The sequence below is a fragment of the Helicoverpa armigera genome, chromosome 17 (genome assembly GCF_030705265.1).
Source record: "Helicoverpa armigera isolate CAAS_96S chromosome 17, ASM3070526v1, whole genome shotgun sequence".
NCBI lineage: Eukaryota > Metazoa > Arthropoda > Insecta > Lepidoptera > Noctuidae > Helicoverpa > Helicoverpa armigera.
The window spans coordinates 6,412,973-6,428,377 of record NC_087136.1 but is presented as its reverse complement, the minus strand read 5'-3'; the positions used below and the strand labels follow the sequence as shown (position 1 = coordinate 6,428,377).

The window sequence follows — 15,405 nt, the reverse complement described above, 5'->3', positions numbered from 1 at the left end:
ACATGAACAGTCGCTTTACAAAGCCTGTCTTATTTACCCAGTAGTGGGAGTGATTGAAATAGGTTCCTTAATTCACTTTTAACATGAAATTAAAATATTTTTGAAATCGGTCAAAGGAGACCCGAGAAAAACTGATTCAAATGTTCTCCTCAGATAGTCACTTAACAAAGTCTTTGGCATTTGCCCAGTACTGGGAGTGGTCAAAGTAGGTTCTTTACTTCACTCTTAACATGAAATCAAAATATTTTTGAAATCAGTCCTTGGGGTCCGGAGAAAACCCGGTTCTAATATTCCACATGAACAGTCGCTTTACAAAGCCTGTCTTATTTACCCAGTAGTGGGAGTGATTGAAATAGGTTCCTTAATTCACTTTTAACATGAAATTAAAATATTTTTGAAATCGGTCAAAGGGACCCGAGAAAAACCGATTCAAATGTTCTCCTCAGATAGTCACTTAACAAAGTCTTTGGCATTTGCCCAGTACTGGGAGTGGTCAAAGTAGGTTCTTTACTTCACTCTTAACATGAAATCAAAATATTTTTGAAATCAGTCCTTGGGGTCCGAGAAAACCGGTTCTAATATTCCACATGAACAGTCGCTTTACAAAGCCTGACTTATTTGCCCAGGAGTGGGAGTGATTGGAGTAGGTTCCTTACTTCACTTTTAACATGAAATTAAAATATTTTTGAAATCGGTTCCAGGGGTCCCGATAAAAACCGATTTGCCCAGTACTGGGAGTGGTCAAAGTAGGTTCTTTACTTCACTCTTAACATGAAATCAAAATATTTTTGAAATCAGTCCTTGGGGTCCGGAGAAAACCCGGTTCTAATATTCCACATGAACAGTCGCTTTACAAAGCCTGTCTTATTTACCCAGTAGTGGGAGTGATTGAAATAGGTTCCTTAATTCACTTTTAACATGAAATTAAAATATTTTTGAAATCAGTCAAAGGAGACCCGAGAAAAACCGATTCAAATGTTCTCCTTAGATAGTCACTTAACAAAGTCTTTGGCATTTGCCCAGTACTGGGAGTGGTCAAAGTAGGTTCTTTACTTCACTCTTAACATGAAATCAAAATATTTTTGAAATCAGTCCTTGGGGTCCGGAGAAAACCGGTTCTAATATTCCACATGAACAGTCGCTTTACAAAGCCTGTCTTATTTACCCAGTAGTGGGAGTGATTGAAGTAGGTTCCTTACTTCACTTTTAACATGAAATTAAAATATTTTTGAAATCGGTTCCAGGGTTCCCGATAAAAACCGATTTGCCCAGTACTGGGAGTGGTCAAAGTAGGTTCTTTACTTCACTCTTAACATGAAATCAAAATATTTTTGAAATCAGTCCTTGGGGTCCGGAGAAAACCCGGTTCTAATATTCCACATGAACAGTCGCTTTACAAAGCCTGTCTTATTTACCCAGTAGTGGGAGTGATTGAAATAGGTTCCTTAATTCACTTTTAACATGAAATTAAAATATTTTTGAAATCGGTCAAAGGAGACCCGAAAAAACTGATTCAAATGTTCTCCTCAGATAGTCACTTAACAAAGTCTTTGGCATTTGCCCAGTACTGGGAGTGGTCAAAGTAGGTTCTTTACTTCACTCTTAACATGAAATCAAAATATTTTTGAAATCAGTCCTTGGGGTCCGAGAAAACCCGGTTCTAATATTCCACATGAACAGTCGCTTTACAAAGCCTGTCTTATTTACCCAGTAGTGGGAGTGATTGAAATAGGTTCCTTAATTCACTTTTAACATGAAATTAAAATATTTTTGAAATCGGTCAAAGGAGACCGAGAAAAACTGATTCAAATGTTCTCCTCAGATAGTCACTTAACAAAGCCTTTGGCATTTGCCCAGTAGTGGCAGTGGTCAAAGTAGGTTCTTTACTTCACTCTTAACATGAAATCAAAATATTTTTGAAATCAGTCCTTGGGGTCCGGAGAAAACCCGGTTCTAATATTCCACATGAACAGTCGCTTTACAAAGCCTGTCTTATTTACCCAGTAGTGGGAGTGATTGAAATAGGTTCCTTAATTCACTTTTAACATGAAATTAAAATATTTTTGAAATCGGTCAAAGGAGACCGAGAAAAAACTGATTCAAATGTTCTCCTCAGATAGTCACTTAACAAAGTCTTTGGCATTTGCCCAGTACTGGGAGTGGTCAAAGTAGGTTCTTTACTTCACTCTTAACATGAAATCAAAATATTTTTGAAATCAGTCCTTGGGGTCCGGAGAAAACCCGGTTCTAATATTCCACATGAACAGTCGCTTTACAAAGCCTGTCTTATTTACCCAGTAGTGGGAGTGATTGAAATAGGTTCCTTAATTCACTTTTAACATGAAATTAAAATATTTTTGAAATCGGTCAAAGGAGACCGAGAAAAAACTGATTCAAATGTTCTCCTCAGATAGTCACTTAACAAAGCCTTTGGCATTTGCCCAGTAGTGGCAGTGGTCAAAGTAGGTTCTTTACTTCACTCTTAACATGAAATCAAAATATTTTTGAAATCAGTCCTTGGGGTCCGGAGAAAACCCGGTTCTAATATTCCACATGAACAGTCGCTTTACAAAGCCTGTCTTATTTACCCAGTAGTGGGAGTGATTGAAATAGGTTCCTTAATTCACTTTTAACATGAAATTAAAATATTTTTGAAATCGGTCAAAGGAGACCCGAGAAAAACTGATTCAAATGTTCTCCTCAGATAGTCACTTAACAAAGTCTTTGGCATTTGCCCAGTACTGGGAGTGGTCAAAGTAGGTTCTTTACTTCACTCTTAACATGAAATCAAAATATTTTTGAAATCAGTCCTTGGGGTCCGGAGAAAACCCGGTTCTAATATTCCACATGAACAGTCGCTTTACAAAGCCTGTCTTATTTACCCAGTAGTGGGAGTGATTGAAATAGGTTCCTTAATTCACTTTTAACATGAAATTAAAATATTTTTGAAATCGGTCAAAGGAGACCCGAGAAAAAAACTGATTCAAATGTTCTCCTCAGATAGTCACTTAACAAAGCCTTTGGCATTTGCCCAGTACTGGGAGTGGTCAAAGTAGGTTCTTTACTTCACTCTTAACATGAAATCAAAATATTTTTGAAATCAGTCCTTGGGGTCCGGAGAAAACCCGGTTCTAATATTCCACATGAACAGTCGCTTTACAAAGCCTGTCTTATTTACCCAGTAGTGGGAGTGATTGAAATAGGTTCCTTAATTCACTTTTAACATGAAATTAAAATATTTTTGAAATCGGTCAAAGGAGACCCGAGAAAAAAACTGATTCAAATGTTCTCCTCAGATAGTCACTTAACAAAGTCTTTGGCATTTGCCCAGTACTGGGAGTGGTCAAAGTAGGTTCTTTACTTCACTCTTAACATGAAATCAAAATATTTTTGAAATCAGTCCTTGGGGTCCGGAGAAAACCCGGTTCTAATATTCCACATGAACAGTCGCTTTACAAAGCCTGTCTTATTTACCCAGTAGTGGGAGTGATTGAAATAGGTTCCTTAATTCACTTTTAACATGAAATTAAAATATTTTTGAAATCGGTCAAAGGAGACCCGAGAAAAAAACTGATTCAAATGTTCTCCTCAGATAGTCACTTAACAAAGTCTTTGGCATTTGCCCAGTACTGGGAGTGGTCAAAGTAGGTTCTTTACTTCACTCTTAACATGAAATCAAAATATTTTTGAAATCAGTCCTTGGGGTCCGAGAAAACCCGGTTCTAATATTCCACATGAACAGTCGCTTTACAAAGCCTGTCTTATTTACCCAGTAGTGGGAGTGATTGAAATAGGTTCCTTAATTCACTTTTAACATGAAATTAAAATATTTTTGAAATCGGTCAAAGGAGACCCGAGAAAAAAACTGATTCAAATGTTCTCCTCAGATAGTCACTTAACAAAGTCTTTGGCATTTGCCCAGTACTGGGAGTGGTCAAAGTAGGTTCTTTACTTCACTCTTAACATGAAATCAAAATATTTTTGAAATCAGTCCTTGGGGTCCGGAGAAAACCCGGTTCTAATATTCCACATGAACAGTCGCTTTACAAAGCCTGTCTTATTTACCCAGTAGTGGGAGTGATTGAAATAGGTTCCTTAATTCACTTTTAACATGAAATTAAAATATTTTTGAAATCGGTCAAAGGAGACCGAGAAAAAACCGATTCAAATGTTCTCCTCAGATAGTCACTTAACAAAGTCTTTGGCATTTGCCCAGTACTGGGAGTGGTCAAAGTAGGTTCTTTACTTCACTCTTAACATGAAATCAAAATATTTTTGAAATCAGTCCTTGGGGTCCGGAGAAAACCCGGTTCTAATATTCCACATGAACAGTCGCTTTACAAAGCCTGTCTTATTTACCCAGTAGTGGGAGTGATTGAAATAGGTTCCTTAATTCACTTTTAACATGAAATTAAAATATTTTTGAAATCGGTCAAAGGAGACCCGAGAAAAAAACTGATTCAAATGTTCTCCTCAGATAGTCACTTAACAAAGTCTTTGGCATTTGCCCAGTACTGGGAGTCAAAGTAGGTTCTTTACTTCACTCTTAACATGAAATCAAAATATTTTTGAAATCAGTCCTTGGGGTCCGGAGAAAACCCGGTTCTAATATTCCACATGAACAGTCGCTTTACAAAGCCTGTCTTATTTACCCAGTAGTGGGAGTGATTGAAATAGGTTCCTTAATTCACTTTTAACATGAAATTAAAATATTTTTGAAATCGGTCAAAGGAGACCCGAAAAAACTGATTCAAATGTTCTCCTCAGATAGTCACTTAACAAAGTCTTTGGCATTTGCCCAGTACTGGGAGTGGTCAAAGTAGGTTCTTTACTTCACTCTTAACATGAAATCAAAATATTTTTGAAATCAGTCCTTGGGGTCCGGAGAAAACCCGGTTCTAATATTCCACATGAACAGTCGCTTTACAAAGCCTGTCTTATTTACCCAGTAGTGGGAGTGATTGAAATAGGTTCCTTAATTCACTTTTAACATGAAATTAAAATATTTTTGAAATCGGTCAAAGGAGACCGAGAAAAAACGATTCAAATGTTCTCCTCAGATAGTCACTTAACAAAGTCTTTGGCATTTGCCCAGTACTGGGAGTGGTCAAAGTAGGTTCTTTACTTCACTCTTAACATGAAATCAAAATATTTTTGAAATCAGTCCTTGGGGTCCGGAGAAAACCCGGTTCTAATATTCCACATGAACAGTCGCTTTACAAAGCCTGTCTTATTTACCCAGTAGTGGGAGTGATTGAAATAGGTTCCTTAATTCACTTTTAACATGAAATTAAAATATTTTTGAAATCGGTCAAAGGAGACCGAGAAAAACTGATTCAAATGTTCTCCTCAGATAGTCACTTAACAAAGTCTTTGGCATTTGCCCAGTAGTGGCAGTGGTCAAAGTAGGTTCTTTACTTCACTCTTAACATGAAATCAAAATATTTTTGAAATCAGTCCTTGGGGTCCGAGAAAACCCGGTTCTAATATTCCACATGAACAGTCGCTTTACAAAGCCTGTCTTATTTACCCAGTAGTGGGAGTGATTGAAATAGGTTCCTTAATTCACTTTTAACATGAAATTAAAATATTTTTGAAATCGGTCAAAGGAGACCGAGAAAAAACCGATTCAAATGTTCTCCTCAGATAGTCACTTAACAAAGTCTTTGGCATTTGCCCAGTAGTGGGAGTGGTCAAAGTAGGTTCTTTACTTCACTCTTAACATGAAATCAAAATATTTTTGAAATCAGTCCTTGGGGTCCGGAGAAAACCCGGTTCTAATATTCCACATGAACAGTCGCTTTACAAAGCCTGTCTTATTTACCCAGTAGTGGGAGTGATTGAAATAGGTTCCTTACTTCACTTTTAACATGAAATTAAAATATTTTTGAAATCGGTCAAAGGAGACCCGAGAAAAAAACTGATTCAAATGTTCTCCTCAGATAGTCACTTAACAAAGTCTTTGGCATTTGCCCAGTACTGGGAGTGGTCAAAGTAGGTTCTTTACTTCACTCTTAACATGAAATCAAAATATTTTTGAAATCAGTCCTTGGGGTCCGGAGAAAACCCGGTTCTAATATTCCACATGAACAGTCGCTTTACAAAGCCTGTCTTATTTACCCAGTAGTGGGAGTGATTGAAATAGGTTCCTTAATTCACTTTTAACATGAAATTAAAATATTTTTGAAATCGGTCAAAGGAGACCGAGAAAAAACTGATTCAAATGTTCTCCTCAGATAGTCACTTAACAAAGTCTTTGGCATTTGCCCAGTACTGGGAGTGGTCAAAGTAGGTTCTTTACTTCACTCTTAACATGAAATCAAAATATTTTGAAATCAGTCCTTGGGGTCCGGAGAAAACCCGGTTCTAATATTCCACATGAACAGTCGCTTTACAAAGCCTGTCTTATTTACCCAGTAGTGGGAGTGATTGAAATAGGTTCCTTAATTCACTTTTAACATGAAATTAAAATATTTTTGAAATCGGTCAAAGGAGACCGAGAAAAAACTGATTCAAATGTTCTCCTCAGATAGTCACTTAACAAAGTCTTTGGCATTTGCCCAGTACTGGGAGTGGTCAAAGTAGGTTCTTTACTTCACTCTTAACATGAAATCAAAATATTTTTGAAATCAGTCCTTGGGGTCCGGAGAAAACCCGGTTCTAATATTCCACATGAACAGTCGCTTTACAAAGCCTGTCTTATTTACCCAGTAGTGGGAGTGATTGAAATAGGTTCCTTAATTCACTTTTAACATGAAATTAAAATATTTTGAAATCGGTCCCAGGGGTCCCGAGAAAAACCGATTCAAATGTTCTCCTTAGATAGTCACTTAACAAAGTCTTTGGCATTTGCCCAGTAGTGGGAGTGGTCAAAATAGGTTCTTTACTTCACTCTTAACATGAAATCCAAATATTTTTGAAATCGGTCCTTGGGGTCCAGAGAAAAACCGGTTCTAATATTCCACATGAACAGTCGCTTTACAAAGCCTGACTTATTTGCCCAGGAGTGGGAGTGATTGAAGTAGGTTCCTTACTTCACTTTTAACATGAAATTAAAATATTTTTGAAATCGGTTCCAGGGGTCCCGAGAAAAACCGATTCAAATGTTCTCCTTAGATAGTCACTTAACAAAGTCTTTGGCATTTGCCCAGTACTGGGAGTGGTCAAAATAGGTTCTTTACTTCACTCTTAACATGAAATCCAAATATTTTTGAAATCGGTCCTTGGGGTCCAGAGAAAAACCGGTTCTAATATTCCACATGAACAGTCGCTTTACAAAGCCTGTCTTATTTACCCAGTAGTGGGAGTGATTGAAATAGGTTCCTTAATTCACTTTTAACATGAAATTAAAATATTTTTGAAATCGGTCAAAGGAGACCCGAGAAAAAAACCGATTCAAATGTTCTCCTCAGATAGTCACTTAACAAAGTCTTTGGCATTTGCCCAGTAGTGTGAGTGGTCAAAGTAGGTTCTTTACTTCACTCTTAACATGAAATCAAAATATTTTTGAAATCAGTCCTTGGGGTCCGGAGAAAACCCGGTTCTAATATTCCACATGAACAGTCGCTTTACAAAGCCTGTCTTATTTACCCAGTAGTGGGAGTGATTGAAATAGGTTCCTTAATTCACTTTTAACATGAAATTAAAATATTTTTGAAATCTGTCCCAGGGGTCCCGAGGAAAACTGGTTTAAATGTTCCACATGAACAGTCTGTTTACAAAGCCTATGCCATTTGCCCAGTAGTGGGAGTGGTTGGAATAGGTTCTTTAATTCACTCTTAACAAGAAATCAAAATATTTTTGAAATCGGTCCTAGGGGTCCTGAGAAATTAATCTGATAAGACTTTTCTGCCAAATAAGTCTTACTCATATGTACGTATATAGTCAATCTCAATGCTCAGGATCTCGCTGTCAGGATTCAGTACTGGAAAATGTTGGAATGGGTTATTTTTTTTACTGTGATTTTCAAATAAATTCTAAAAGCGTTGGATTCTTATAAGAACTGGGAATGATTTTATGAAAAAAAGGCAATTACCGCAATATTTTTGAATTTACGGTTTAAATCTACAAGGCGCCTGCGCTATGAGCTATCTTCTAGAAAAATCTTATCAAGACGAATAAAATAAGCTCGAACACGAGGTAGTTAGTAGATATCGTTGAGGAGTTCCCACTCTCTGTCGGCTCCATTGTCAGGTCAGATTTTAAAACCTTTACAGTTTTGTGGTGTCTGAGACATATACCCGAATAACAAGGTTTTACTCGATATGTGTCTACAATTTTCGAGAGTCGCTTCCGATTTTTTTAGAAATTCCATCACCAGACCCTGGGCCGGATGACAAAGGAACCATTGAGGAAGTAAGCCCTTTCAAACAATTAAATAATTGTTGAAATCGGTTGGTAAACGACGGAGTTATGCACGTACAAACATAAAAAATGCAATGATTAAGAACCTCCTCCATTTTGGAAGTCGGTTAAAAAAAAAGTTGTCGTGTACAATACCTCGTATTTGTCAATGAATATAATTCATTTCAATTAAGGTAATAAAAGTGGAATAGTTAAGAGTTCGTAAGCTTATTTTATGTAATATTGAATAAGAGTCAAACCAGTTTTTCTCAGGACTCCCGGGATAGATTTCGAAATGCTTTGGTCTGGGACCTAATATAAGCCTATGGAACCTAATACACTATGCAGTTACTGTGGGCAACACTTGAGCCCAACTTCCATACAAAGAATAGCATTGTCCTTTCCAAACTTTACTGTGTATTTAACTTTTATACGTCAACGGCAAAAGCACAGCAGACTAAACAAAACGCTAGGAACTAAAGTGCAATAGGCATGACCATAGGGATAAAAGTAGTGATTCTATTTAGTCGAAGTCTGAACGGGCCCTTAAATAACAAAGTCTCTCAAGTATGTGTGTGTGTGACTTCAATTCCAGATCTGGCAAGTACCTGCCGATGCAACTTTTCTTAGTTCGCATGTACATCATCATCATCAGCCTATCGCAGTCCCCTGCTGGACATAGGCCTCTCCAAGTGCACGCCACTGAGATCGATTTTCGGCTTTTCGCATCCAGCTCCTGCCAGCCGTCTTGCGCAAGTCATCACTCCATCGTGCCTGAGGACGTCCTACACTACGTTTGCCGAGGCGTGGTCTCCACTCTAGAACTCGTTTACCCCAACGGTTATCGGTTCTTCGGCTAATATGGCCAGCCCACTGCCACTTCAGCTTGCTGATTCGGTGGGCTATGTCGATGACCTTGGTTCTCTGACGGATTGCCTCATTTCTGATGCGAACCCTCAAAGAAACGCCGAGCATAGCTCTTTCCATAGCCCGCTGAGCGACTTTAAACTTGTGGAGCAGCCGTACCGTCAGTGTCCACGTTTCGGCTCCGTAAGTCATGACAGGTAGGACGCACTGATTTCTTCAATCACTTTTGTCTTTAGCCACTGTGGGATCGACGATGTTAGGACTCGACGTAGCTTCCCAAATGCAACCCAACCCAACTGAATTCTCCTATTCACCTCGTCCTCAAAGTTGTTTCTACCTAACTGCAATGTCTGCCCGAGGTATACATATTTCCGAACAACTTCGAGAACGGCGCCGTGCATCGCAATTGGTTCCGGTAGAACATGTTCATTGAACATGACCTTGGTTTTGTCCAAATTAAACTACAGTTTCTATACAAACGTTTTTAATTCGATTATACGAGTTAATCTATAAGTGTGCAGTAACAGCAGCAATCTTGCATTTTGATTACGTTTATAGAGCTCTTATAGAAACATAAAAGAGAGCTGAGTAACGGCTGTATAAAAGCACCCAATTCAGCGAATCAGCTATTCTGCAGCTAATATACGACTGTTATAGATGAAACAATCGAGTAACGAGTATTTTAGCCACTTTAATTTAGCACCTGCTAAAAGGTGGAGTAAAAGTGCTAAAACATAGTGCTGTAAACGTTTATTCGACGTTCATAAAGCACACATTAGCAAGTATTGCCAAATAGTCGAGATTACCGCTATTATACGATAAATGAGTGTTTTATGAACGGTTACTCGGCTCTAATGCGATTAAAGGCTGAGTAAACAAATTCTTAGTCGACTATTTTGCTGCTTGGGATACATACTTTTTTTTTTTCAGGTTGCCGAAACAAAAGCCACCCGGCATGAAGACACAAATCCAAGGCACAAGTCAGCTGTAGATTTAAGTTTTTCTCAAAACTTACTGAGAATAAGTGAACAAATAAAATACCTTTAATTATATTATTATTTTTTATTTCTTGTTCATATAAATAGCGTGCATAACATAAAACGATTATTCAAGCTATAGCATAAAATATAATTAATTAATAAATAAACACTGGTTATACATAGAATGTGCTTCTTCTAATATATAAATACTTCTTTCTGCTTAAACCCGACATCGGTGTAAGTAAATAGAGATCCGAGGTCGGGTGGTACGTAAATATGTTTAGTTGAGTGCAGTGGAGGTGAGTAGGGCTACGCCCCTCTCGTAGAAGGCGTGGGGCTCCTGTCCGGGCGCGATGGGCAGGCGGACGGTGAACAGCAACTCTGAACGAGCGCTGTTCAAGTACACTGGGAGCGTCAGGCTCTGGCCGCCGGTAGCAGTCTCGGGACCACTGCAAAAATACGAGTAATTTAATGCATGAACTTATAAGCCTCGTAAAAAACATGATAAAGCGGTTTTTTTTTGGTGGTTTGAAAAAAAAAAGCTTTTGGGAATCTAGGTTATTCCCAAGTAACATAGGATATAATATTTTGTCCGGGTACGGGAAGAAGTTCCCCCGGGATGAAAGCGGGACACAGCTAGTAGAATATATTCATACAGCATTGTGAGTAAAGTTTTCTGATCAAAATAATTAAATCATGAAAAGCTTTAATTCGCCATATACTATGTAGTTTCAAAAGTGAATGTAAATAATTAGATAAGTGAAATAAATTACCGGATCCAAGTGAGCACAGTAAGCGGCAGGTCCACCATGATGGTGTTGGTGAGCAGCAGCCTGTTGCCCTTCACCGTGGCGCCCTGCAGCTTCAGCCCGGTCACCGAGAACGACCACTCCGTCTGAGCGTTCTCTGTCGGAGTGCCCGGGTCGGGGATAGTCACCTACAAGCAAAAAAAATGTTATTTTTTTATGAATGTACTTCTTTTCTCTTTTTCCTGACCTGTTTCCAAGTAACTTGGTATTTTTCTTCCATAACTCTCTGTCTTGTCAGACGTCATACTAACATCCACTCCCTTCTTATTCATATATTTTCACCATTGGTACATTGTCCCGGTACCATATATTATATTAAGTTACAAATAATCGAAGATAATTGTACTGGATTATTTAATACTTTACCTGCAGATGAAGTTCTTCAAGAGACCAAGAGTTGGCTTGAGCGACGCACTGGCGAGTAGCTGTTATGTACGCCTCGGGGTTCAATAGACCGCCGAGCCACACTGGGATACTCTGTAGAAAGTAAAAACGAACGAATAAGTCGACGAAGTCGTAACATTGACCCGAACTCACAAAGTCAACATAGAATTTATTTCATTTTTGGCCTAGCTCTCAAATATCAAATGATGTTGTCGACATCTGTTCGTAATTTTGCTTATTTGTTACGTTTATCAAAAATATCCCCTAATTACAGACATAAGACCATTACTATTTACAGTCTGTCTAGTCTATTTGTCTATCTTAGTTGACAACCCGCGCTTCGCCTACGAAAAACGTGGCAAAAAATTTCGCACAGCTATTGGCAAAAAATATTCAACCACAAAAGAAAGTGCTTGCGGCACTAATAACCGCATAGACAAGCACTGCCACAATCATTTGACATAGATGCTCTGTGGCCAATGATGATAGTTGAACTTGACAATGGAGTTGGTAAAGTGAGCTTGTTGAGAACATTACCTGCAGCCTCTTGGCCCCTGCGCGGCGACGGCGTCGGACACGGCAGCAAGCTGTGTGACGCGGTGCGCGAAGTCGCCCACCCACTGCTGCACCGTGCAGCCGCGGGCCACGGCGTAGCGGCGCCAGTTGCTCGGTAACATGCCGCGAACTAGCGACCCCACCATAGCACGCGTCTCGTTTGTTTGTTTCATCTCGCCCTGGGAATAAAGTCAGTCATTAGTACATTAGTATGTCAAAAATTACAAAAGGACCCCTTTCACTATCTGGTCAAATAAAGCAATAATTATTAAAAACTTGATGATAAAACATGTAGAAGCTTCATAAAAATCACAATCCTTCTATTATTTCAGTAACAGCATATTAGAAAGTAAATAAGACTGATAAAAATAAAAGTTCGATAAAATAATTGGGTGTAAGAACATGGTGACCGGTCTATTTATTAGCGTTCTCTTACTCAGGCGATTAAATTATAATTTACTCGTTTCATTCGATACGATAGCTTTTTATCTCTAGGTATGAATGGAGTACGTTACCTGACAGATAGATAGTACGTTGCGTAGATCGTGCAAAACTTGTTGCAGTAACGAGGCGCCGGCGGCGACCTCGCGCTCGAAGAAACGATACAGCGGGTCTTTGATGTTCTCAACTGTACGACGCAAAGTCTGCAAAAAAATAATAACAGGATCGAAATCACCACTATAATTTATACCATACCTAAAACTTAGGTCTTATTTGTTGATAATACTTACCGGTAACTGTTGGGGCAACAGCTGCAGCCAATTAGTGGCAGTTGAATGTAGTGTCTTCATCCAGGCAGGGCGTCCAGCAACCATCGAGTCTGAAACATGAATTATTTTTAGCCAACATTCCCTCGTCACAACAGCCATTGCATTTTCAACTTTATATTGTACCCCTTTGAGATCAAAATAGGTTTTTGATATAAATATGTACCTGCAACGGCATCGTGGTCTTGTGCGGCAGCATTGTACGCCAGTTCTTCTTCATCTTCAAGTTGCTGCATCTTCAGAAGCTTGGAAACCAAGTCGCTACCTTGGTTTGTTAGGAGTACCTGGGCAAAACAATATGAACAATCAGAATTTATTTCAAGAAATATATTAAAACAGTGAAGTTTGATCTAAAATTACTTAAATGAAAGCTTCATAGTATTAGCTTTAAATGTGTTTACCTTCTCAGCATTGTTGGGTAGACCAAGCCAAGATGGCGTCTGCCTGTCAGAGAGATCTTCAATCCATTTGAGGAAGTGGTCACGACGGTTTCCGTCTGGCATGGTGATGTGACGTTGGTTTCCACTTGCCTGCAAAAAATAAATCAAATGACATTTTTGTAACCTCTCTGAAAACGTTCAAATTGTACATTGGAATCCAATTAAAAAATATACATCATCTCCTGAGCTTTTTCCCAATTACATTAGGGGTCGGCTTCCAGTCTTACCGGATGTAACTGAGTACCAACCAGTGCCTTACCTGATCTCCTTAACCCAGTTACCCGGGAAACCCAACACCCCTTGATGAGACTGGTACCAAGTAAAAAATAAATAAATATGAAATATCCTAAAACTCATCAAATTTTTTATCGATATATTTGTAAGACTACATACCCCATCAACATTAGCGACAAGAGCAAAGTCGGCTTCAAACGACTTGGGCGTGAAGAGTTTGCACAAGAATGAGTGCAGCAGCCTCTGATCAAACGAGTTGTCGATCTTGCCTCCGTAGATACATTGCGACAGGAGAGTCACTAGCGCCTCCCATGGGACCTTCTCTGGTGGTAGGTTTGTACGACCCTAGAATGAGGTAAAAACATTTGAGGTTATTATTATTATTTGGCTGCGATGATAGTAGTCAAATATGAATCGAATGAGGTATGTTTCCGCATCTGTCAAATTTAATTTAGCACTGGCATCTAGCACGTTGTGAATCGAACCCAACAGACAGTGTCAGTGATAGAACCTTTGCCAAAAAAATAGCAAATTCTACCAATTCCAGTTTAGATAACTATCTATGGTATAAAATTGTATGTAATACATATCACATCCTATTCACATGTTAATGAAATATGTACTGTACCATAGCCGTAGCATCAATCCAGGTATCGAGAGTATCACACGCAACACGCAAGTCCGACTCATTGAACTCGTAATACTTCGCCCAACCCAACGGCACGTAACGCAAACGCTCTTGAACAATACCTGTAAAAACAATGTAAGAATTAATTTTGTGTTCAAAAATATTAGTTAAATAAGTTAGAAATACCTATAAAAATATGTAATGAGTTATTTTTGTGTTCAAACGTGAAATAAATGGTGGAAATGTATGGAGGAAAATTACCGTGGAACCAAGCGAGCAAGAAGTACAGTCTTGCACGTTCCGATGGTTGCTTCATCATGCGTGCTGCCGGGACCTGAAAAAAACATTTTCGTGAAAATCGTGTAAGAGAGATAAAAAAACTGATCAATTACTACGGGTGTAATATTTGAACACTGCATGAGAAGGATAGTTTCCATATTATCAGTTAGTTTAGAGTTTACGAGGGATATTCAAAGACAAATTCACAAAAGACATTAATGACCTGTTGCCTTCGAACTAGCTAATTTGTAGACACCATTTCTCTCCCAAATCCTTATAAAATGCTTGTCTTCATATAAACCTTATAAATACCACAAAAAAGCATACTTACAGTAGCAAAAGTCCTGAGCAAGTTAGCCCTGATGCCGGGCGGGGGTTCGAACACTAACACCCTGCCGGCTCGCAGTAAGTTGACAGGTAGCTTGGGACTGATCTCCGTGGTCAGGAACAGACGGAAGTTCGGATGAGGCTGTAGAGAGTGAAGCTTCTTCTCTAGTTGTACCAGCCATACTGGGGCGAGGTGCACGTTCTTTAGCATTACCCAGCTGGAAGGGAAATTTTGATATTAAAGCTGTTCTATCCCTACTAATATTGTAAATGCGAAAGTAACTCTGTCTGTCTGTCTGTTACGCTTTCACGTCTAAACCACTGAACTGATTTTAATACAATTTGGTACAGAGATAGAGTTGACCTTGAGGAAGAACATAGAATAGTTTTTATTGCGGACTTTTGAAGAGTTCTGTTGGAAACGCGATATAACCGAACTCTACGCGGGCGAAGCCGCGAGCGGAAGCTAGTACTATATGAAAATAAAATAAGTTGGAGTATTTAACTAACTTTCACTATTTAATTATAGGTTTATACATATTCTTACCGTCCAGTCTTGCAAGCAGTGTTAATAGCCCGTTCCGCTTGGTTGAATCCTTCGGCGGAACCGATAGCGATGCTGGAGAGCGGCTTGTTCATCTCAGTCGCCATGTCATCCACACGACCTGAATACCATTGAAATGGATAGTGTGATCATCGCATGTTTATTCATAAAACTGAACATTTGGTGCTGCTGTAAAAAAATCACCAAAATCAGAAAACTTTGAAAACAGATAAATTGTAAAACAATCA

The 15,405-nt window shown here is 38.8% G+C and overlaps 2 protein-coding genes and 1 long non-coding RNA gene across 3 annotated transcripts in view; 1 reads left to right on the top strand and 2 right to left on the bottom strand.

Annotated features, from left to right (window-relative positions):
• The window catches only part of LOC110384278 (ADAM 17-like protease), a 57,234-nt gene extending 46,972 nt beyond the window's left edge, over positions 1–10,262 (top strand). The window contains exon 17 of the mRNA XM_064038755.1: positions 10,141–10,262. Coding sequence (XP_063894825.1) covers positions 10,141–10,201 — 61 coding nt within the window. The 3' untranslated portion in view covers positions 10,202–10,262. The remainder of the gene's footprint in view (positions 1–10,140) is intronic.
• Positions 7,132–7,824, bottom strand: LOC135118019 (uncharacterized). Its single transcript, XR_010277311.1, has 2 exons — positions 7,630–7,824; positions 7,132–7,185 (listed from the first exon to the last, which is right to left on the bottom strand). It is a non-coding gene; the product is annotated as an uncharacterized LOC135118019 (long non-coding RNA).
• Dhc64c (Dynein heavy chain 64C) overlaps positions 10,253–15,405 on the bottom strand; it is a 53,967-nt gene continuing 48,814 nt past the window's right edge. The window contains 14 exon segments of the mRNA XM_064038754.1: positions 10,253–10,639; positions 10,964–11,127; positions 11,366–11,476; positions 11,921–11,946; positions 11,949–12,117; positions 12,454–12,582; positions 12,670–12,758; positions 12,872–12,989; positions 13,107–13,235; positions 13,539–13,724; positions 14,008–14,129; positions 14,269–14,341; positions 14,618–14,831; positions 15,161–15,278. Coding sequence (XP_063894824.1) covers positions 10,471–10,639; positions 10,964–11,127; positions 11,366–11,476; positions 11,921–11,946; positions 11,949–12,117; positions 12,454–12,582; positions 12,670–12,758; positions 12,872–12,989; positions 13,107–13,235; positions 13,539–13,724; positions 14,008–14,129; positions 14,269–14,341; positions 14,618–14,831; positions 15,161–15,278 — 1,817 coding nt within the window. The 3' untranslated portion in view covers positions 10,253–10,470.